Genomic DNA, 23602 nt, shown 5'->3' on the forward strand with positions numbered 1-23602 from the left:
CCTCCCAGGGGAGGAACACTGGCTGAATACAGGCTTCTCGAAGGTTCCCTAAGCGTCGCGTGTGTGCAATACTTTAAGTGGCGCCACAGGCCATGTCAACACCACGACCGTGGCTGACGACGATTTGACGTAACCATCCTAAAACTCTCTCTCTCTCTCTCTCTCTCTCTGAATCCATACATCCACAGCAATATGTCAGGTGACTATGGCGAAGATACTGTTTTGGCTCTTACTCGTCTGTCCTCTTAGTCATTTCCCTTCCTTGGCAATGCCTCTAAACCACACACACACACACACACACAAACACACACACACACACACACACACACACACACACACACACACACGATACAGAATACGACACGAAACTTAAGCCCTAAACACAACCAGTCCCAGCTGCTGTACAAGTATTAAGTAAGAAGACGTACTATATTTTTTCTTCTTTCTGGTTACTATCTATCTCTCTCTTTCTCTGGAGGTAATACATGGAAATTATCTCCGCTTTCCCCTCCTCTTCTTGTGTTTCTTCACCGTTTCACTTTCACATCGCCATTCTTACTTCTGACAGCCTTCTTCCCTCAATGGCTATAGTTGTTGTCATTGTTGCTGCTGCTGTGGCGGCGGAGGTGGAAGTGATGGTGGTGGGTATGGATGTGTAATGGTGGTGGTGTTTGTTCGTGGTGGCTGTGGTGGTGATAGTAGGTAAACATGGTGACGTGATGATGGTATAAACTGACATAGTGATAATGATATTTGGAGGGAGCGATGGTGGTGATGAGAGTGGAAGCAGCATAGTGACAGCGGTGGTGGTGGTGGTGACATAAGACCACGTGGTAATTCACTATTTCCTGTGTATCTCCGTTATCACTGCCACGAGTGGGACAATGAGGTATAAAGATACAGAATATCCGTCGCTGGTGACAAATAAGATAACAGTTGTACGAGTAGGTGTGTTTTGGTGAAGGCGAGACAGGCGAAGCTGTTGTCACCACTGTAACAATATAACTCTTTATCTCACCCCCACAAAATATTAATTCCTATCTTTACGTTGCTATTATCTTTAGTTATCATTGTTACTTCATGAGGACGAGGAATATAATTAAATGACTTGACTAATTTGTAGACACTTCCAGGAGACGAAGGAGGGAAGAATAATATTAGAGTGGTGGGTCTGAGTGGGCGAGGAGTGGTGTGATCTAATGAAAGGAGACAGAAGGAAGGAAGGGTACGAGATGAGGGAAGAGTAAGAGGAAGGTGATGATGTAAGGGTGTGAGTGAGAGCAGGAGCGTCGAGGGAGAGAAGTGAGGCAGGTAAGCTCGAGCTATCCAATCCTTGCCTTGAATAACAAACTTGTTTATTTACACATGGGAGTGCCTCGACTTCCCCCCTCCCCACCACCGGCCTTGGTCAGCGTGATTTTCAGCAACAACACCAAAAACAACGAGAAAAATAAGAACAAGGATAACAATAGAAATAAGAATCACATGTCAAAAGAACATTTCCTTCCATTATTTCTGATTTTTCCAAGAATAACAACCTTCACATTTCTGTGGACCACTTGCGACGCCTATCCTTTATTTTGACCTCATGACGTACAGCGTTCCTTCCCTACACTCTCTTGCCCCGCCTCGCCCCGCCCTCCTCAAGCACTTCCTCCGCATTGCGTTTCGTTTCTGCTTCAAGGCAACAAAACATACTGACTATTTTACTCGTTTATCATCCTTGTATTCCGTCATTTCCTCCCCGTCCTTTTCATCAGCTCATTTCGTGACACTCGCATTTCGCATTTCTCGTTACTGATGGACAGACAGATATGGAGATAGGATGCTGGTGAGAAGTAAAGATTTACGACCATCTCAACAGACCGGGGCCTGAAGATTCCATGGCACTCTTCAGGCCCCGGTCTGTTGAGATGGTCGTAAATCTTTACTTCTCACCAGCATCCTATCTCCATATCTGTCTGTCCATCAGTAACGAGAGACAACACATAAAATTCGAACTTTTCTGAGTCTCACATTACTTTTATTTGAAAGTACAATATTAAACTTAGGAGAATGTACTGTTCTGGACCTCGTATTAATTCTATTCGTACCATTTCATTGAATCTAATGAGGTAGCTAACACTATTCTTTCCGTAGTCTTTCCACTCATACAACCCCACTGAAGTCTAGGTGGAAACTCGTGATGGACGTGCACATTCCCCATGTAACTCAGCCCAGCCTGCCCGTCATCTGAACGCCTCACATCCCTGAATACGTCAGCATACCACCACCACCACCACCACATCCTCCTCTCTCCCGCCGCGCCACCCCAACGTAAACTTCCCATCTCTCTCACCCCACATCCTTCTCATCTTCCTCCTCTCGCCTTCTGCTCCACTTATTTTGGCGGTGCACGTAATACTGGCTAAGATACGGCGCCGTGCAAGACTTAGTACACACACACACACACACACACACGCTCGACTCACAATCGAGAGGCCCGGGTTCGAGTCCCGGCGCGGCGAGGCAAATCGGCAAGCCTCTTAATGTATAGCCCCTGTTCACCTAGCAGTAAATAGGTACGGGATGTAACTCGACGGGTTGTGGCCTCGCTTTCCCGGTGTGTGTTGTGTGTGATGTGGTCTCAGTCCTACTCGAAGATCGGTCTATGAGCTCTGAGCTCGCTCCGTAATGGGAAAGACTGGCTGGGTGACCAGCAGACGACCGTGGTGGTGAATTACACACACACACACACACACACACACACACACACACACACACACACACACACACACATACACACACGCACGATCACCACCACACAGGTCCCGAGATAACAAAGACAAAAAATATGCATACGTACGTACAATACGTACATGCATACACAGGATCCTCGTTTATCTATTAATGTGATAATAGTTTTCTTTTTTTTAATCACCCTAATCACTCATGAGGTATAGACTAGGTGTGTTGCTCTTCGTGCTTGCACCTCAGGTCAAACAGATGCATTAGTAGTTCACTAACACAAGGTATATATATATATATGATGACGTAATGGTTTTCAAATCCGATTACTGCTCTATCCCGGCTGCTGTGTTCATCATGCTTACATAATTGTGGCCAAGAATATAAAGTTCCGGTCATGTATACCTCCTTTTTACCGTTAATGGAATGTTCCCAACAATTCCTTACTAACTCAATTGCAAAACACATGAAGAGTCTGCCACACCAAGCCTGCCGGAGAGAAGCATTAGGAAGGACTTAACTATAGACTAAGGAACAGTTATGAGAGACTTAGTGAGGATCTATGGAGGGAAGCGACATATTAGTCACTGTATATAGATGAGATGTGGCCCAGCAGAGCCTTCCGCCTCCCTCCACTGCCAAGAGTTGTAGTTCAGGAGGAATGAATGAAAATAAAAGAAAAAAAGAAAAAAAAAAGCAAAATTCGACATCAGTTAGATTATAACGTTAAAAATTACAAAATAGAGTAATTGAATACGATAGACAATCACAAACAACAACAAGAACAAATAACTACGCAGTTATGTTCTTAATTTCATATTTTCCCTGGCGTTGTGATTTGCGGTTCATAAATTAGGTTTTCATGATTTAGTACCCATGTCAAGAGTTTTTTTCCACAACTGCACATAAGAAGAAGGCATTTACCATGCTTTGGGGTCTTTCTCATTATCCACGCATGACACAAGGCTGGGGGTGGGGGGCGGCATATATCCTGTGGGAAAATATTTCCTGCTTGGGGGGGATCCCGAACTGGGCCGACTTGTTTGGGCGGCAGACGGTGAGTCACAGGCGGCCCCTCCCGTCCCGCTATCAGGTGTCTGGCCGCTGCCGTGATCAATAGAGACGGCGGCGATGCATGCTGGCTCCCTACTATCCAAATGCACCCTGGAAACGGCACCACATCCAAACAGTGATCAAATTAAGAAAGGTTTGGTCTTTGCGGTGCGGGCGGACTAAAGCTGAACCCGCAACATATTGTATGAAGTAACTGATATGATTAAGATTGCGAGAATGTTCCGTGAGTGAGGCCGCATCGCAGACATCATCGGATTGATCACGGTGTTCAAATCTCTCACTCGTGACGCAGCGCGGAAAAAAAAAAGATCAAGAAAAAGGAGGAATGGATGACGTGTCTGTTCTGCTCATGATCCATAAAAAGATAAAAAGAAACATCGAGAACAGTTATCATATTTCATGATTACCTGCAGAGACTCTTTCCTCAATTCTAATACCAGATTTTTATCCTTCACGGACACAGTACTTTCTGAATAGGCAACCTTACATTTTGTCTATCTGATGTCCAGATTTATGTTTTCTTTCCCATTCCTTATTCTTCATTTACTCGTTACCGTTTCTCTTTTATTTTCCAATCCCTTCCTCCCTTATTTTCTTTCCCTCTTTCTCTTTTCATTCATTTATTTTTTTCTATTTATTTTCTTCTTCCTCATGTTTTCGTCTTTATCCACTACTCCTATTCCTTTCTTCTTCTCATTCATAAGGCTTCCTCTTCTATCATCTCCTTTTAGTCTTCAGTTAGTCTATACCAACACTCAGCGCTCTCTCTCTCTCTCTCGACCACCAGTGCGCTGCTGCATCAAATGAGATGAAATGCTTAAAATAGGAGATAATCTGAGGCAGTGTGAAGATAGAGAGTTGTCTTAAAGTAAATTTTAGTGTCACATCAATCATGATGCAGGGCAGGAATAGCCAGCCACAGTAATCTTGTCAAAATCTAATAAAACTGCATTGTTTCCGGGTTTTATTTTGTATAAGTCATAATATATACCTGATCTTTCTTTCTTAATTAGTTAGGTTGCTGCATGACTTCTTTCATCACAGGCTCGTTTCTTATATATAATACACAAAAAAAGGAAAAAAAATCAATGACATAAATAATGAAGAATAATCAGGTTAGACACTTATCGTCAAGTACCGTCACGTGCAAACATTAGCTGTCAATACCTTTGTCTCGTACCGTCACGTGCAAGCATTGACCGTCTATACCTTCGTCCCGTACCGTCAAGTGCAGACATTGCCCGACTATACCATCGCTCAGTACCGTCACGTGCAAACATTGGCCATCTACATCGCCTCAGTAACAGCGCGGCAGCTGTGCAAACAATTCGCTTCTCAAAATACTTCCAGATCTAAACACGAAGCAGAAACACACACCTGAAGGTCTCTGAAGTACCGGTTTGGTAAATTACTGACGTCCGATATAAGGCGAGATAAGGAAGGTATAAAAATAAGGAACCTGGAGACAAGTGGATGGGTGAGTCACAGAGCGGGTGAATGCGTGATTCTTGGCAGTCAGGAGCAAAAGGAATTAACAGGGAAAAATTAGCAGGGATATGGAATCTCAGGGCGAGTAGAGTACAACAGGTCAAGTGGTAAGTTATTTAAGCGGTACGCACATACGTATGTACAGTACAAGTGTACATAATTATACACAACAAGTACTGACGACAAGACAGTGATCATGATACTGTAAGCCACATCAAACATTTACACTTCCCCAGCTCCTCCTACACATACGTCCCTTCATTATGTATCCCGCAGGAGTGGCCGGAATTTTCTAGTTTCCTTCCTATCTAGTAACAAAATGAATTCTAATTATAGTAATAAAAAAAAAATAAAAAACATTTTCTCTTCTATTCTCTGAGCCATTCAGACGACACACTAGTACCGGAACGATTAGAAAATTGAACAGAAAGCGACGGCGACAGAGTATTGGAGGCGGCAGGCCAGCCACATTAACGTGCAGCCGGCGGGAGGGAGCAGCAAAGGGGAACGACCTCAGGGGGGAACAAAAGCGGGTAGATGTGAAGGGGAGAGGAGAGTACAAGATCTCTCTATGTAGGCAGTACATTCATTCTATGGGATGATGTTTACTGGAGGAGCAGAGACTGGCAGTGGAGGCTCTGGTCAAAACATGGGAGTGACGCTGGGCGGTGGTGGGTGGATGGAGGGGGGGCGTGGTGCGTGGGGCGAGGGGCGAGGACACGGGGTGCAGTCGTGCTGAACAAGGCGGTGTTGGGTTGCCTCTACCGTCTGTCAGCTGAATCATGGGGAAAACAATAAAGTTTTCGGGGGCGGCGCCAAAAACCGGCATGACGTCGCTCCAGAGAAAATACATTTCCAGCGACAGATTAAATGAGTTTGTGATTCATCCCGGAATAGCTGGTGAGTCTAGGAGGGAAAGGAGTAAGTGATTTCCATATGATTTCTGGATGCTTCTAGTGCAGCGATTTGTGAAGGCAACTTTGAGGGCGGCGGTAGCGAGGCAGCAGGAGCAGGATGGTGCAAGGATATGGCGGTGAGCACCGCCTGTCCGTGAGTGTGCCAGAGGGATGAGTCACCGCCACACCTCCCTCCCTCGCGCCTGCCTCCACCGCCACCACTACACGTCCTACATATCCTTCCTCTCGCCACTTTCCGTCCCCGCCCGTCACACCTCGCCACCAAGCTGCTACAAGGATTCATGGCATCACTTCCCTCAAACAGTCATCACTTGGACGACAGACTACCACAGGAAAACACCGAACATTTTACAACTGAAGCTTAAAAAGAGAGAGAGAGAGAGAGAGAGAGAGAGAGAGAGAGAGAGAGAGAGAGAGAGAGAGAGAAACGTCGCTCACAACTGGGAAAACTAATTGGAAACCTGAACATTCCAGCGCCACCACCCGTAGCCAACTAGCAGGCAGCCTTTCTCTCTCTCCTCCCTCGCACACAAGGCACAAAGAGACAACAACAGTCCAAGCCACCTCAATGCATGTGAAAATGAGACTAGGACCAGCATCAATGTTTACAACGTGTTGCCTGAAGGAGCCTATGAGAAGAAAACTCGAGTCCTTATTGCTTATCAGTGGAAAGGAAAAGGTTCACATCTTGGCAATGTGACTTTAAGGTCGCATTAATTAACAGATATGAGTATAAAGTTATGACAACAGCTATGAGCAGGAATTCGTGTGTAGGTCTTAACGAGTGTGTATTGAGTCGGGTGAATTTGGATTTGTGAAGAGCTAGGCTAGTCGTACACCTCGAGCGATATACGGTAACCCTACTGGTTATAGAAAGTGTTACTAAGAAGGCAGTAAAAGGAAAAGAAAGTGACAATTTAGGGAAAATGTGAAAAAAGAGGAAATTATTTGAAAGAAAATGAGATTAGTAGAGTGTAATGGCGGAGATAATATATATATATATATATATATATATATATATATATATATATATATATATATATATATATATAATTTAAGAGATGGATTGTATAAGTAGTAGATAGCAGAAGTAGTATTAGTATTAGTAATAGCAAAAATATTGGGTGTAAAATAACATCATTACTATTATAACCATTATCAAAATAAAAATAGTTCCCTAAGTGTCTGCATTTATTAGAGAGGACGCTGCACATGACTTTGATCAATGAGTCACACATCGGGAGGTCTAGATAATGATATAGTTAGCTTCATACTAATTTACATCTTGGTCTCGCATACTCCTTGACACTAATCTCATCACACTTGACTCCACCACGTGCAGACTGATGCTACACTTGAAAGTGTTGGTAAATCTATCACTAAATGCAGGACTCACTTGATTTACGAGATCTAACTAATTGCGACATTTGAATATGAACTTATTTGCGAGTTCATATTCAAACGTGACAGAAACACCAGACGGGACAACATTTCTTAAACTGCTACCACACATTACCTACATTGTATCCTGCACAAGATGCATAAAAAAATCATGAAAAAACAGCAATTCAATTAATTTTCACCATCATTTCATGACATGTCTTGTCACTGCCCCATTCAATTATAATAAAATGTCTTTAATATCAGTAAGTTCCTGACCTAATGTACTGTACTGTATACTACAGTTCTGAATGACTCTGTGAAGGATATATATATATATATATATATATATATATATATATATATATATATATATATATATATATATATATATATATATATAGATAGATAGATAGATAGATAGATAGATAGATAGATAGACAGATATAGATAGATAGACAGATACTATACTTGATTTCTGAACGACCAAATATGTCATGATTGACTATGCCTGATGAAATCAAGTGTATATCCAATTTAGTAACACTATCCATCACTCAACAACAATACATGACAGATTTTATTTCATCAGGTGATGTTTAGGTAAAGTAGTGTTAGCAAGAACACCATGCAGAATTACACTTCCAAACAGGTTGCAACAAACACATGAAAGGTTTGGGTAACTTACGTGGATTGAAGACAGCGAAGGAAGCTTTGGTTGCCTCTGACACTTGGTACGTCCTGCCTGAGGTGACACGGGCTTCCTGGATGGGGGCGGGGATGACTTTGGGCGGCACTGGCACTACGGGCTCGAGGAGAGGCGGGGTGGCTTCCCGTGGTGGTGTGGGTTGACGTGGTGGTGGGGTAGGCTCGCGGGGTGGTGGTGTGGGCTCACGTGGTGGTGTGGGTTGACGAGGAGGTGGTGTGGGCTCACGGGGTGGTGGTGTAGGTTGACGAGGTGGTGGTGTAGGCTCACGGGGTGGTGGTGTGGGTTGACGTGGTGGTGGAGTGGGCTCACGGGGTGGTGGGGTGGGCTGACGTGGTGGTGGGGTGGGCTGGCGTGGTGGTGGAGTGGGCTCACGGGGTGGTGGGGTGGGTTCACGGGGTGGTGGAGTTGGCTGGCGTGGTGGTGGAGTGGGTTCACGAGGTGGTGGCGTGGGCTGACGAGGTGGAGTAGGTTCTCGGGGTGGAGGAGTGGGTTCGCGTCGTGGTGGAGTGGGTTCCCTTGGTGGTGGTGTTGGTTCTGGCTTCATGACTGGCTCAGGAACAGGATCAAATGCAGCAGGTGGCGCAGCTGTCATGGGCACGGACCCCAACAGATCCTCGAAGGCGGGAGCAGCCTGCTGGGTGTCGCTAATCAAATCGCGTTCAAACAGAAGATCGCTGGTAGGCTTCTGACTCTGGGATTCTTGCGTCATGAAATCACTAAAAGGGCTGTTCTTGTCTCCAGAACTAAGAAAGTCGTCGAGATTAGATTTACTAGAGGATGTTTCATTACTGATGTCTGAGGATGGCGGTGCAGGGGCGGAGGCAATTAAATCCAACGTGTCTGGTGTGTTGGAATCTACTCCAGAGTCAAAGTTACTACCTGGGCTCATCTCAGAGTTTGAGGGATCAAATTTTGCATTATCCTTCTTAAAAGGGTCATCGGGAAGAGCAGAGAAGTCTGCAGAGAAGAGAGAATTTCCAGGCTTTGTCTCCTTCTCTGACGTCTGGCTCGTTGACAAACTGGATAAATCTTTCCCGGGGCCTGAGAACAGAGACATATCATCCAGGAGATTAGCTGTAGCCTTGGAACTCTCACTGACATTTGATGGTACCTGATCTGCTTCTACTTTCTCAAAATCATCCAAATTCAAAGAATCTCGGTTCGATCCATAGGACACAGAATCCTGGCTTGGGGTGGGGTCCGCCGCTTTAGTAGAAAACTGATCAAAATCAGCCATGATGTAACTTTGATATCACAAGCACAAGTCACAGGCTATAAGTCACGTTGTTGGGATGTTACACGTGTACGATCACAGATCTGCACAAGCCCAGCTCTGAGAACACCTCCACACAGGCCCGTACTGCTGGCCACACAACCTGAGCTGCTGCTGCTGCTGCTGCTGTTGCTGCTGCCTGGCGTTGTGATGCAGGATGTGACCAGAATCCTAATGTTCGATTCTTCTTTCTCTACTTGTCACTTTTACTTTAAACTTCAAAACTACAAAAAATTCCCTCGTTCAATAAATGTAAAATTATGCAGAAGTGTGTCAATATAAAATACAAGTGTCAAAAGGCAAAAGACGACGTTTTGTGAGGGTAGGAGATAAAGGTGGCGGGAGGTTCAGATGAGCCAATCACGATAAGGGTCTGACGAGTCGCTTCGCTCAGTCTCCGCTAACTAAAACATGGTGGCTCATACGGAATTACCTGCCCAGCTTCCACATGAGAAAATAGTGAGCAGTGGTAAAGATCTAGAATGTAGAAACAGTGACTCAGGCAGCGGCGTGACGGAGAGACAGGAGCTGCAGGTAAGGCAGGCGTGGCTGTTGCCTCTGCGTCCCGTGACTTATGGCAGGAGAAGGCTAGGCACCACCACCTCATTACACAACATATGCCAAACAGTGATCACTTAAGTGGTTATGTGTCGGTGCTTTCAAGTATATTACATGTAGCCATGAGAGGAGCCTGTGACAATTCATAGGTGTAATTTCGTATCCGCGGCGAGGGCAGGTTTCGAACATTCCTGAAGTGGCAAACACGGGAGCAGCAGACGTCACGATAGCAGTAGCACCACACTGCCTGTCATTACTGGGGCTTATTTCATTCCCCTTCAGGATGGTTGGTATCATGTTGAAGCTTTGGGCAGTAAATCTGATTTGTAGCTATAGGTTGTGCCCCAGTAAAATCTGTACAAGGAATGTAATGGCCCAAAATGACAAGTGGGTCAAGCGTAAGTCTAGTTAGTAGAAAAAGTTAAGGGAGTAATTTGCTGATAAAAGTTTGACACTTGTACACGCCCAGCTGCTCCTGTGTACCTACATTAAAGTATATTGGCTGTCATACTTAACTCTACTTTTTTTTAAAGCACATAGACTACCAGTACTATCTATTGCTTTCCAGCTATCTTGTCTGATAATATTTAGGGAAGTCTACTTATGATGGTACACAGTTAAAGACCAAATATAGTAACTACCTGTTTAACTAATCTAAAAATCATGTCTTCTCCATCAATGCTTTTGGCAAGTTAACAAGTGGTGGATACATATGTGAGTTGTAGATCTGTTGATCCTGTGGTGGCAATAACATCCTAATATCATGTATAATATTTCTCAGGATAATTCTGTGCAAAAGAACCATACAAGTCAACCAAATGGAAGTTCAGCTTGTAAGAAATCATACCATAAGGAAGAAGAATGCTCGCTGTTTGTGGCCTTCTTCACTTTCCTTTCCTATGGAGTACTCCTGATGCTTGGCTATGTGAGGGAATTCTTCATGCCTATCACCACTAAGGAGAAGAACAGAGAGGTAAGTTAGGCATGAAAACTAATGTCATGGTAACAGCTACAAAATGCAAGAAATAATAAGTCCCATAGTGTTTGTTGTTTATCTTTTACTTCTAAATGATAATTTTAGTTTTTGCTTTTCTTAACCTTATTATATAAGGATTATTTGTTTCTCAATAAGGGTCATGTTTCAGTTATGTGCTGATAAACTTTGAAATGCTTATGAGATTAATTAAAATATTTAGAAATATACATAGCTAGTTAAAAAGTTTTGTTTAAATATATTCTTACGTAAATATAATGTGTCTATAGTTTTACTTAATACTACATAAGTTGATGTAATTTTGTGGAGGTGCAATTCTGCTATAGAATAGTATAAATAAGTCAAATATATCTTGTGTTACTTGGGCTGTGTTCTTCATGCTAATGAGATTGAATAGTAGTAGTATAGTAGCCTGCCTAGTAGTCCTGTGCATCTTAACTAACATGGAAGTGTGCTTATGTGATATGTTTGTGCTTAGATACATGTTGGTTGAATGCTTGGGTTCTGTCACTGTTCAAGTTTCTGTAATGTTGCATGTCTTTTTTTGTTTGTATTCATAGGTGCTCTAATGCTGGCGTCATTTTATTGGAACTGCTAATTTTTGGCATACCATTATGTGCACTGTATGTCAACACTCACTGATTTTCCTCCACTTTAAGTTGAATGCCACAAGATTGGAAATTTGCTGGAGAAACATTGGATTTATTTAGTCAATATGAATTCAGATAATAATGATGCAAGCCTCATGTAGTGAAGAAGATGAGGTAAGTTCTGAATCACACTAGATGGGGCAGAAGAATCCTTATTAGTCTGATCTTTCATAGGTTGTTTTGCTATGCTTTGGTACTGTAGAACCTCGGTTCATGAATGTTCATGTTTATGAGAAAATTTGCTCACAAACAATATTTATAAACCATTTTTGTATTGGTGTGTGATATGTTTTGGTGTGCAAATGCACAAACACACCACAAACCAAATGAAGCTAGTCCCCTTGATTAAAGTCTGTATTAAATGTATACATCCATCACCCTATTGTTGATTATTGTGTACTGGCAAGTCTCTTTGGCATCAGGCTATATGTACCTTATTTGAGCGGATGTTACAAAAATGGAATTATTGAGTTACTCACGATACCACGTGGCTCTGACATCTGGTTATATTTCACTTTGTGTCCCGGGTTTAGATGTCCATGAAACACCACGCTTGCTAAAGACAAGCTCATAAGACATGAGATTGTCGAGAATCTCTGGATCACACCCACTGAACTCAAGCAAGGCAAGGGACACAAGGTGGAATCTGGAAAGCACGTACTGTCATGAGTATCTCAACAATCCCTGCTGTACACTACACAGACTGATATGCTCCAGGATTTCCTTCCAGTCAATGCATGCTTGATGCAGGCCAAGATCTAGTGTCTCTTACTTTTGAATAATCTTTCCAGCCATCATAAGAGTCAAAAGAAGTGACAGGCAAAATATGAAACCATGCAATTTAGTGAAAGTGGGAGGAGGTAGGCAGAAGCCAGGTCTAATACCTGTCAGATATCTGGGATTGCACCTTATTAGGAAATCAGTGACAAGCTATAGCAGTACTGTACAATATAGTTTGCCAGTGTAAGATAATCACCAGCAAGTAGTGCCAGGGTGATGAATGCTCATTTATTACAGCTCCTTACTGAGGAGACTGTCTTACGTCTGGTCTTGCAACTTTCATTGTATATTTTTTTGTCCCAGAAAAGAAAATATAATAAATGAAAAAAGGAAAATGCAGTATTTCTGAGACTGGAATAGAGTAATTGTATTTATTTTAATTTCAATGGAAAATGTTTCTGTTTGCAAACATTTTGATTCTTGAACTGAGTCATAGAACGGATTAGTTTGTGAAGCAAGGTTCCATTGTACTGTACTTCCAAATCTCTTTTACTACTTTGTCAAATGGAAAAAGAAGCTAAATGATTAGAGTGAAATTGTAAAAATATTCTTCAGCATGAAGAATCTGGCAAAAATGGACAAGAACATAAAGCAGGTTCTTCTATGCCTCTAACTCAAGTGGCACATAGCAATGAGTCAAATTTCACCTGTTTTGAGGGGCTGAAGTTTCTTGAATCTAAATGATTGAGGAGTTTTACTGGAGAAATTACTATCTTTTGTTTATTGGGTTATTCTGTGCAATTATATGCAAACAATCAGTGCTGTCCTTTAATAGACATATGGTGACCAAGCACCAAGCACTCTCAACTTATCATAAATTATAAAGTGGTAGTAATAAATGTTACTTATATTATTTGCCTGTCTTAATGTTTGTAAAATAATGGATGGCCAATAATGCTGAAGGCCCAGGTGGAAAGAAACTGGGTGCAAGATACTGTATTACACTGATGAAATTTTCTATCGAGGTTTTATTCCTTCTATTATGATTTCTGTGTTAAATGGACCTTAAGAGTTATGCATCTAATTTCTTTTGCATTAGTCTGTATTTTTGCATTTTGCTTTTGTCAAGTGCCACTCCACATGTTTTGGAAGCAGGCAACTGCATAAAGAAGAAAAACTGATATGACATTTTTTCATTATTATTAATATGATTGCTTTTTCATCCAAGATTAATGCAGTGTTAGCATAGCACACTGGTCTGTTATGTGTATCAGAGCATGATACTGGCGCTCAGTAGAACATTGTATATTTATTACTGGATGAGAGTATAAAAGGAATTAGATCCACAGCATGTATCAATGGTTATTTGCAGAGTCAGTCTAAGGCCCCTTTCACATGACGCTCTTGGTGTCTGCCACTGGTTACCTCTCATAGTTTGTAATTGAACCTTTAATACGAGGCCATTGTGGTGGCAGAGGCAGATGACTGCCGACAATAGTGGCGTGTGGTTGCCTATTGCTTGCACCGATCTAACTCTTTCACAGTGAGGTGACCAGTGGCTGCCACCTGTGGAGTTGTGTAAAAGTTCCAGAGTAGTCCTCAATTTTCCTTTACATATTGTAAAATAACTTAGGTGTTGGCTTGAAAAATGAATGTAGTAAAGTTGTGTGTCCATATACTCCTCTGACTTAGTTTGTAAGATAGTTGTACCTACAATACACAACTTATGAAAAGGCAATTTGCATTGGTATTGTGTGTTACATTTTAGTTACTTACTATTGGTTTTGTCAGGACCAGTAGAGTTTGTTCCAAGATGAATAATGGATAAATGTTTCCAACATCATCCTTAACTATTAAGTTAATTTTGATAGATATTGGAATTCTCTCTTGTTAAGATTTCTTTTGGTGGAGTTATTGTGAATTGCCTCCTGAAACTAAGAAGACATAAAGTCTTTGTCACTACATTTTTATTTTGGAGATTGGTTATGAACTTTTGGAGAAAACTACCCAATGTCTTTGTTTCATTCAGAGGAATGAAGTTAAAAAGACAATCACAAATTGAGAAAAGCACAAAGAAAATGCATCCAAGAATTTAATTCAAAACTTCTTATGTTGTTTGTTATTTTTGCAACTATTTTGCCATGGATCTATCCATTAGGTTGTTTTCACTTGTATAGGTGTGAGGAAGGACACCAGTATCTCTTGATTGTGTTGTGAATGCATCTAAAGCTACTTCAAGCAAGTAGCTTACTGGTTGTTTGTTGTTTTAACCCATATGAAATAATTATATACTATGGGAATGGTTGATGCATCTTTGAGAATTTATGCTTTAGTGCTTTTCAGATTCCATAGTGATTTCCCTTTATTATTTCAAGTGGATTCATGCTAATGTGCATTACCATGGCATTGCCTTCAAAGTGTGGCTGTTACCTGGCTACCAGGGCTTTCATCTGCCTGGCCAGGACTCCTTCAGACATAACTGTTTCGTCTTGAATAATTGCTTACATTATTTTAGCATTGTGAAAGGAATGGAATTGTGTATGTAAACAAGGATGACAAAGTGAGTCATGCTGTCAAGACCAGCACTTACTATATATATATATATATATATATATATATATATATATATATATATATATATATATATATATATATATATATATATATATATATATATATATATATATATATACATACATACACACATACATACATACATACATACATATATACACAGTGGAGACTCAATACTCGGACGTCTTGATAGTTGAACTTTTCAATACTTGAACTCAAAAGTTTGATTTAATACTTGAAAAAGTACCTGATAGTTAAATGTCCACATAATAACATTCTTGTGCATTCTGTCAGTAGTTTTCATTTATAAACTTACATTAACACCAAAGGCTTATTAGTGGTGAAAATATCTGATAGTCAAATGGCTGCCCACATGGTTGTAAACAAAGCTCTGGCTTTGCCACTGCCATTGTCCTGTTCTGATACCAGTATTACCGGTAATACTGAAGCAGAATGCTGGTATTCCAGTGTACTGGATGTTGGAATGCATCTCTAGTCCTGCCGTAGTCTTGAGAAAAACAACATTTTTCTACATTCTATCGGTAGTTTTTAATCTAGAAATTTACAATGGCACCAAAGAAGGTTATTAGTGGTGAAAATGAGGATTCTAGTGAAAGTGCAAATATTAGTGAGCCACATCCCTCCCTCCACAAGTATGTGTCTTAGGAATCACCAGACATTTTCATGGATGGTGACTTGTCCTCCTCTGATCTCCTTCCTTCTCCCTACCCCTCTCCCCTCCTCTTCTGCATTATTCATCACCAGCCTTCACTTATGGTATGTACAAATCAAAATTATATAAAAAAAAATTACGTTGAAACTTTTATAAACTTAAAGTTTTGCTACGATTGGAACAAATTACAGGGGATCCTTGTGATTCGATCCTTGGCAGTTCGAATTATTGCCAATTTGAACTCAGTTAATTAATACCCAATCCTCAAGATTCGATCAACTGACTCGCCAATTTGACATCATATCTCGCGTGCCACCCACCCAGTCAAAATTCACTGCAAACCCGCCATGCAGAAGTGTAAACTGATGCTACCGTGTGTTGTCGCTAAGGTGGCGTCACAATAGCACTTTTCCATCAACTTTTTCTGTCAACTTTCTGAAGACTGTCAATTTGTCGAAGCTGGTCGTCACACACAAGCTCGCTTCCGCCTTTGTTGCATTTGTCAACTGTAAACAAACATGGCGGCCACTTCACCCCCAGCAAGCTGTTACTATTATTTTGTTGCTATTTTTGGCCTTTAATGATCTTTATGAGAAACTCTTCAGACAGCTTTGTCCACTCATAAACAAGAGCAGCTCATCTTGGCCAGTTGTTCCTTGGAAGTTCTGCCTTGGAACGTCGTAGTCCCAGACAAATGTAAACAAACAACTGAACTACTTTTCATTGTTAGGCTAGGGAAAAAAAAAAAAAAAAAAAAAAAATATATATATATATATATATATATATATATATATATATATATATATATATATATATATATATATATATACACAAATATATTTACATCTACTTATCAAGATTCTATTGATTTGAGATTATAGCATTATTTCAATTAACAAGAAAATAAATTTTTATTAAAGAAGTGTTAATTAGAAACCATAGATCTTAATTTGACTAAAAATTGACGCTAGAGGAAAACGTCCGTTTTGTCTGACGATGGAAAGCCACCACCAGCCCCTGCCTTTCAAAGATAAGCTTGAGCTTATAAGAAAGTGTGAGGCAGGTATAGCTCACAGTGTTGTTGCAGTGCAAATGGGTGCCCCTAGATCCCTAGACCACTGCAAGTGTCTTTATTTCCAAAAATGTACTGTACAGCACTCTAATGTGTTTAATTAAAAAAAATAGATATAAATGAAGCCTTTAATACTATTAATTTAGTCTAATTTAGTGTTTTTTAGAGATTATAGTGATGTTTTGAGGGGGTCTGGGCTGGAGGTTGGTTCCTATCCCCCTAATTCTTAAGTATCTTATGGGAAAAATTGCTTCACGATTCAAATAAACGCTGATTCGTGATTCGACCAATGAAAAACCATCCTAACCTTGTTGAATTGCAAGGATCCCCTGTATCTGATTTATAGGTATTGATAATTGAACTTTTTGATAATCGAACAGCCATTTGAAACTAATTAAGTTCGAGTATTGAGTCTCCACTGTATATATATATATATATATATATATATATATATATATATATATATATATATATATATATATATATATATATATATATTTATGCACACTGCAAAGGTGGGGAAGCTGGGACAAGGTTCCCATTATTCTTTGTGTATATATATATATATATATATATATATATATATATATATATATATATATATATATATATATATATATATATATGGCAACTATTTTGTTGAATAGTCCTTTTCCTTATGTTTTCATTTTACCATCCCGGTGAATGGTGGTGAGTGGTACAGGGCAAGTGCCATGTGTCTTAATGAGGATACTTAATGGCCTGTAGAGAGTGTCACTGCGTGGTGCATTCCACCATCTCTTGTGCTGCAGCACAATTGTAACTCTTATTGAGCAAAAAAATCCTTGTCACATGAATGCAGAGGCAGAGGAGTGTTGGTAACCAATTTATCGTGCCAAAGGGTACAGCTTATGGACTTAGGTAGGCTGCATGTTAGATAAAGGTTTGGGCAATGGTTTGAGGGTCTTTAACTACATGAGCACCACAGCCATGCCATGCATTGCATCAAATGATGAGTTGATACATTAACTTATAATATTTCTAAATTTTCCTTTGCAGCTGGTCATTATTTTAAATCTTTGAAAAGATTTATTCTTTTCTTTTTATCTGATTGTTCTATATTTATGCACACTGCAAAGGTGGGGAAGCTGGGACAAGGTTCCCATTATTCTTTGTGTTAATAGATCAAGAGAATCATCTTGAAGCAAAAAAGTATTGCCTTGCATTTTGAACAATGGAACATGTAGTATATCATTGTGTTACAGGATATAATACTTCTACGCTGAGCACAGTTATACTGGGTCGCTAGCCTACACATTTTGTAATTCTCTGCATTAATGAAAAAAATTTACAAATATTTTTGTTGTTAATTCTCATAGTAATAGATTTAAAATTTTGATAAACTTTAATCTGAGACATAAGCTGTACCCATGTCTAACTTGTACATATGTATAAACTTAAGCCCTCTCACCCCAAAGCAAGGCTGTTCATAATCCATTTCTGATACAGCTGGCTGCAGCTTGTCCACTTTTGCCACTCTAAATAAATTCAATGCTTTATCTCCAGCATAAGAAAAAGAATGCATTTGTCACATCACAAATAAGGGATATCGAGGAGTGTCCATCGTTCACCAACTTCACCATCTATCTGTCCTATGGGGTCCTCTTCCTCGTTGGATACGTCAAAGAGTTCTTCTACCCACCATCAACGAAAGAGACAAATAGAGAGGTAGAGTGCACCAGGGAGAACTCTGGACTTGTCATAGAAACACCTGCAGAGAGTAGTACACCTCATCTTTAATGGAATATGTTTGTTCCTCTTGGCACTGTAATGCTGAAGTCTGAGCCTTGGTTTATTCAAGCTTATCGTGATATGCTTACAGGGCTTTGAAGCTGTTGCCTTGCCATAAATTACTGCATTAATTTAGATGTCCCTCAGTGACTTTGTGAGGTGATTTTATATGAATGTCCAGAGTGTTTAGTGATTAAGCTTTAGGTGTAAGGGGTATGCTATAGTCATTTGCAAAATTCTAGTATTCAGTTCTCAGTACACTCATGTTGTCTTGTAGAACAAATGCAAAGTATAGCACCTGGGAGCCTTGTGATATTCAGAGTATTTTAAAACCATTTGTGGGAAAAGTTTAAAGTGCTTATTTTTATAACCTTCTTAAATATGGGTCTCATGCTTGGGGGATGATTATTTATAATTGTTGTCCTGTCGTTATGTGATGTCTAAGAGCAATTGTGTTTTCTTTAGCTCCTGTCATCAGCTAGCAGTGGGTCACCTTGTGGAGAAATATTTGTGGGGTCAGAACTCTTATTCTACTGTAAGGCGAATCCTCCTCAGCAGGGTTAATAACCAAAGAGCTGCCATAAAATAAGAAACCTTTTACACAGGGATATGTGCCTCTTTACATTGGATTTGAGAGCTTCTATACACGCAATGTTTATCGCCGTATTCAAGACTGCTGGAACAGAGCCATTTCCAGCGTGCCTGGGGCTGAGATTGACCTTCTGGAGCGGTACACTCCTGACTATGGCTGGACTATGAAGTGAGTGCCAGTGCTAGTGATTTAGTAATGGTGGTGGTGGTGGTGGTGGTGGTGGTAGTGTGTAACTTTTTTTGAGTGTAAGTTTTGTGTTGCAGTAGCATTGGAATGTACATGTAACTTATTGGTATTAGTTATGATGAAGTTATGCTTAAGTCTAATGTAATTTACCTTTTGTGAGTTGTAATGAAATGAGCTTTTTTTGATCTTGACAATGCAAAAAGTAGATACTTTAAAGTAATTGTGAAGTATGAGTAACATTGATAGTAATGAGACCATTTTATAAAGTGAGAGTAATATTCATAGGACTGAGCCACTTATTGACATGTCAACTTTACTTTTCAGATTGACGGGGAAGGTATTGAAGTGTATAAATGCCGGCTCATACAATTATCTTGGGTTTGCGGAGAACCATGGTCCGTGTCACGATGCCGCTGAGCTCACCACCAAGGAAGTCGGCATCACCACTAGCAGCTCACGGCTTGAGCTTGGCAAGTTGTGGATGTGACTATTTTACGTTATCATTATTAACGGGATCACATGTAAACAGTGTATTTACCTAGTTGTATTTACCTAGTTGTAGTTTTACAGGGCCTGGGCTTTATGCTCGTGTGGCCCCGTCTCCATATATACACATATCCAATCTTACTTTAAAAGTATGCACACTCGTTGCAGACACTACTTCTTCATTTAAACTGTTCCACGTCTCAATACATCTTTGCGGGAAACTATATTTTTTAACATCTCTCAGACATCTTTCTTTTATCAGCTTTTTACTATGCGATCTTGTGCTTCGAATTTCAAATTATTCTCTCAGGATCAGTTTCTCATTATCCACTTGGTCCATTCCGTTGATCAATTTGTAAACTTGTATCAGATCTCCTCTCTCCCTTCTTTGTTCCAGGGTTGGTAGATCCATAGCCTTTAGTCTCTCCTCATATGTCATCCCTTCAAATTCTGGAACCATTCTTCTAGCCATTTTTTGTAGTCTCTCCAACTTTCTTATGTGTTTCTTTTTATGAGGGGTCCGCACTACTCCTGCATATTCCAATCTGGGTCTTATTATAGTACTTATCAATTTCTTCATAATTTCTTTGTCCATGTAGTGAAATGCTACTCCAGTATTCCTTAGCAAATTGTATGTGTGTGTGTGTGTGTGTGTGTGTGTGTGTGTGTGTGTGTGTGTGTGTGTGTGTGTGTGTGTGTGTGTGTATTCACCTAGTTGTATTCACCTAGTTGTAATTTTACAGGGCCTGGGTATCATACTTGTGTGGCCCCGTCTCCATATCTACACACATCCAACCTTCCTTTAAAACTATGCACACTCCTTGCTGACACCACCTCCTCACTCAAACTATTCCACACCTCCACACATCTTTGTGGGAAACTATATTTCTCCACATCCTTCAAGTATATTCCCTTGGCTATCTTTTTACTATGCGATCTCGTAGTTCTATTTAAATTTTCCTCTCTCAACATCATTTGCTCATTATCCACTTCATCCAGTCCGTTCAACAGTTTATAAACCTGTATTAAATCTCCTCTTTCTCTTCTTTGTTCCAAGGTAAGCAAATTCATTTCTTTTAATCTCTCCTCATAGGTCATTTCTGCCAATTCCGGAACCATTTTGTTGCCATTCTCTGCAATCTCTCCAACTTCCTTATATGCTTCTTTTTATAAGGGGACCAAACCACTCCAGCATATTCCAATCTTGGTCTAATTACCGTACTAATTAATTTCTTCATCATATCTTTATCCATATAATGGAAGGCTAATCCAATATTTCTATCAAATTATATGTTTCTCCAAACATCTTATCAATATGAGCCTCAAACTGCCCATGGTCTTGTATTATCACTCCCAAATCCTTTTCCTTTTCCACCTTTTTCAACACTACTTCTTCACCCATCTTATATGACCCTCTTGGCCGTCTTCCACTCTTCCCATCTCCATCACATGACTTTTGCTCAGATTAAATTCCATTTGCCACCTCTTGCTCCACTCCCAAATCTTATCCAGATCTGCCTGTAAAATTTCACAATCTTCTTCACTCTTCACACACCTACACAACTTCGCATCATCCGCAAACAAATTAATATAACTGTTTACTCCCTCTGGCATGTCATTAATATAGACAAGGAAAAGTATTGGTGCCAGCACTGAGCCTTGTGGGACTCCACTCTCCACCACCAACCAGTCCGACTTTGCATCCCTTATTACCGTTCTCATCTCCCTCCATCTCAAGTAGTTTTCCATCCACTTTAACACTTTTCCTTTCAGTCCTCCATAAATCTCTAATTTCCATAGCAGTCTCATGTGAGGTACCTTGTCAAAAGCTTTCTTTAAATCCAAATATACACAGTCCATCCATCCTCTCTCTCTTGTATTTTGTCAACCACTCTTGAATAAAAGCTCAGTAGATTTGTTACACATGACCTCCCTTTCCTAAAGCCAAATTGATGATCCGATAATAACTTATGATCCTCCAGGAACCGTATCCAATATTTCTTTATCACCCTCTCACAAATCTTACCGACCACACTTGTTAGAGACACAGGTCTATAGTTAAGAGGCTCTTCCTTACTGCCTCCCTTATAAATGGGCACCACTTCAGCTCTTTTCCACTCTACTGGTACTTCCCTGTTTCTAATGAGCACCTTATAATATCATATAATGGATCAATCAATTCTTCTCTACATTCCTTCAATAATTTTCCTGAAACTTCATCTGGTCCCATCGCTTTATCATCTTTAAGTTCCTCCAACATTTTATATAACTCCTTTTAGGTATCTTAATGTCATCCATGTGCACATTTCCTTGTACATTCTGAGGCTTTACAAACATTGTTTCTTTAGTAAATACTTGTTGAAACCTATTATTTAGCAATTCCGCTATATTCTTAGGGTCATCTACTATCCCTTGCTCTCCTTTTAATCTTTCAATGGACTCTCTCTTTTAAGTTTACCATTTATGAACCTGTAAAACAATTTTGGATGTTCCTTACTCTTGTCTACAATATCTTTTCAAATTTTCTTTCTTCCTCCTCCTTACCCTCACATACTCATTTCTCGCCACTCTATAATTCTCCTTATTTAGTATATTCCTGCTCTTTTTCCATCTTTTCCAAGCCACATCTCTCTTTTCCTTAGCCTTAACACAAGTTGCATTAAACCAATCCTTTCTTCCTTCCTCTCTCGGTTTATACTTTGGTACAAATTTCATAACTCCTTCTTTATAATATTTCATAAAAATCTCATATTTTTTTTTTTGCACTTCTCTGATTTGTAACATCTCCTCCCAATCTAATTTTCTGAAATAATTTTTCAAACTTTCTGTGTCCATCTTTCTATAATTCAATCTACCACTCCTGTATGTCTCGTCTTTCCTTCGCTGTGTTGTTGCTATCTGCATTTCCATAACCACATGATCACTCTTTCCCAAAGGACTTTTGTATTGTATATCTCCACATAGGTACACTTCTCTTGTTAACACCAAATCCAGTCTAGCCGGTTCATCATATCCTCTATATCTAGTATTTTCTTTCACCCTCTGTTCCATCATATTTTCCATCATTAGATTAAGGAATCTCTCTCCCCATGCTCCCTCTCCAACACCACTTACTAGATTTTCCCAATCCACCTCCTTACAATTAAAATCTCTTTCCAGTTAATACACTTTCCAAACTCTGTAAAGTATCCTTGATCATATTGTCGTATTCCCTTAATGTCCAAGAATTTGTTTTAGGAGGTACATAGGTCACCATGATTATTAATTCTTTTACATCACTTTTTAACCTTATGCTTATCACTTCTGCGTTGTTCTTCCTGTACCAAACCTTATCCACATTTATCTCCTTCGTCATAATCATAACTCCTCCTCCACCTTTACTCTCTATCCTTTCTCCATATATTATATTTATTATCCAAATTTACCTTTGTTTTTCATGCAATTTTGTCTCAGTCAAACACACTATATCAGGCTTCTCCACCATCATATAGTCTTGCAATTCCAATCTACTTGACAGTATCCCATCTATATTAGTATACATTACGGTCCACCCACTGCTCCCTCTAGGGGTTCCTCCATTCCTTCTTTCCACATACCACTTTCTGACTCTCTCCTATAACTCTCCAAAAAACTTTTCTTTTCCTCCTCAGACCGCTCATCATTTTTCCTTCTCGCCTCTTCCAACAATTCCTTATATCTTCTCCTCTCTTCCTCATTTCTATTCTTTCTCACAAACACCTCTTTACAACCTTCTACCTC

The 23602-nt window shown here is 40.1% G+C and overlaps 2 protein-coding genes across 9 annotated transcripts in view; one reads left to right on the forward strand and one right to left on the reverse strand.

The window, feature by feature from the left end:
- The window catches only part of LOC123512374 (reticulon-2-like), a 39899-nt gene extending 30210 nt beyond the window's left edge, over nt 1–9689 (reverse strand). For both annotated transcript variants that reach the window (XM_045268751.1, XM_045268750.1), the window contains exon 1: nt 8275–9689. In XM_045268751.1, the coding sequence (XP_045124686.1) occupies nt 8275–9532 (1258 nt within the window). In that variant the 5' untranslated portion in view covers nt 9533–9689. The remainder of the gene's footprint in view (nt 1–8274) is intronic.
- Nucleotides 1–23602, forward strand: part of LOC123512375 (serine palmitoyltransferase 2-like) — a 48641-nt gene that overhangs the window by 10960 nt on the left and 14079 nt on the right. The window contains exons 1-5 of one of the 7 annotated variants that reach the window (XM_045268753.1): nt 9836–10102; nt 10908–11099; nt 18355–18516; nt 19185–19339; nt 19682–19827. In XM_045268753.1, coding sequence (XP_045124688.1) covers nt 9980–10102; nt 10908–11099; nt 18355–18516; nt 19185–19339; nt 19682–19827 — 778 coding nt within the window. In that variant the 5' untranslated portion in view covers nt 9836–9979. Of the gene's footprint in view, nt 1–9835; nt 10440–10907; nt 11100–18354; nt 18517–19184; nt 19340–19681; nt 19828–23602 lie in introns of those variants that run through there. The other 6 variants (XR_006677077.1, XM_045268752.1, XM_045268756.1 and 3 more) reach the window with 6 other exon arrangements.

The sequence above is a fragment of the Portunus trituberculatus genome, chromosome 33 (assembly GCF_017591435.1).
Source record: "Portunus trituberculatus isolate SZX2019 chromosome 33, ASM1759143v1, whole genome shotgun sequence".
NCBI lineage: Eukaryota > Metazoa > Arthropoda > Malacostraca > Decapoda > Portunidae > Portunus > Portunus trituberculatus.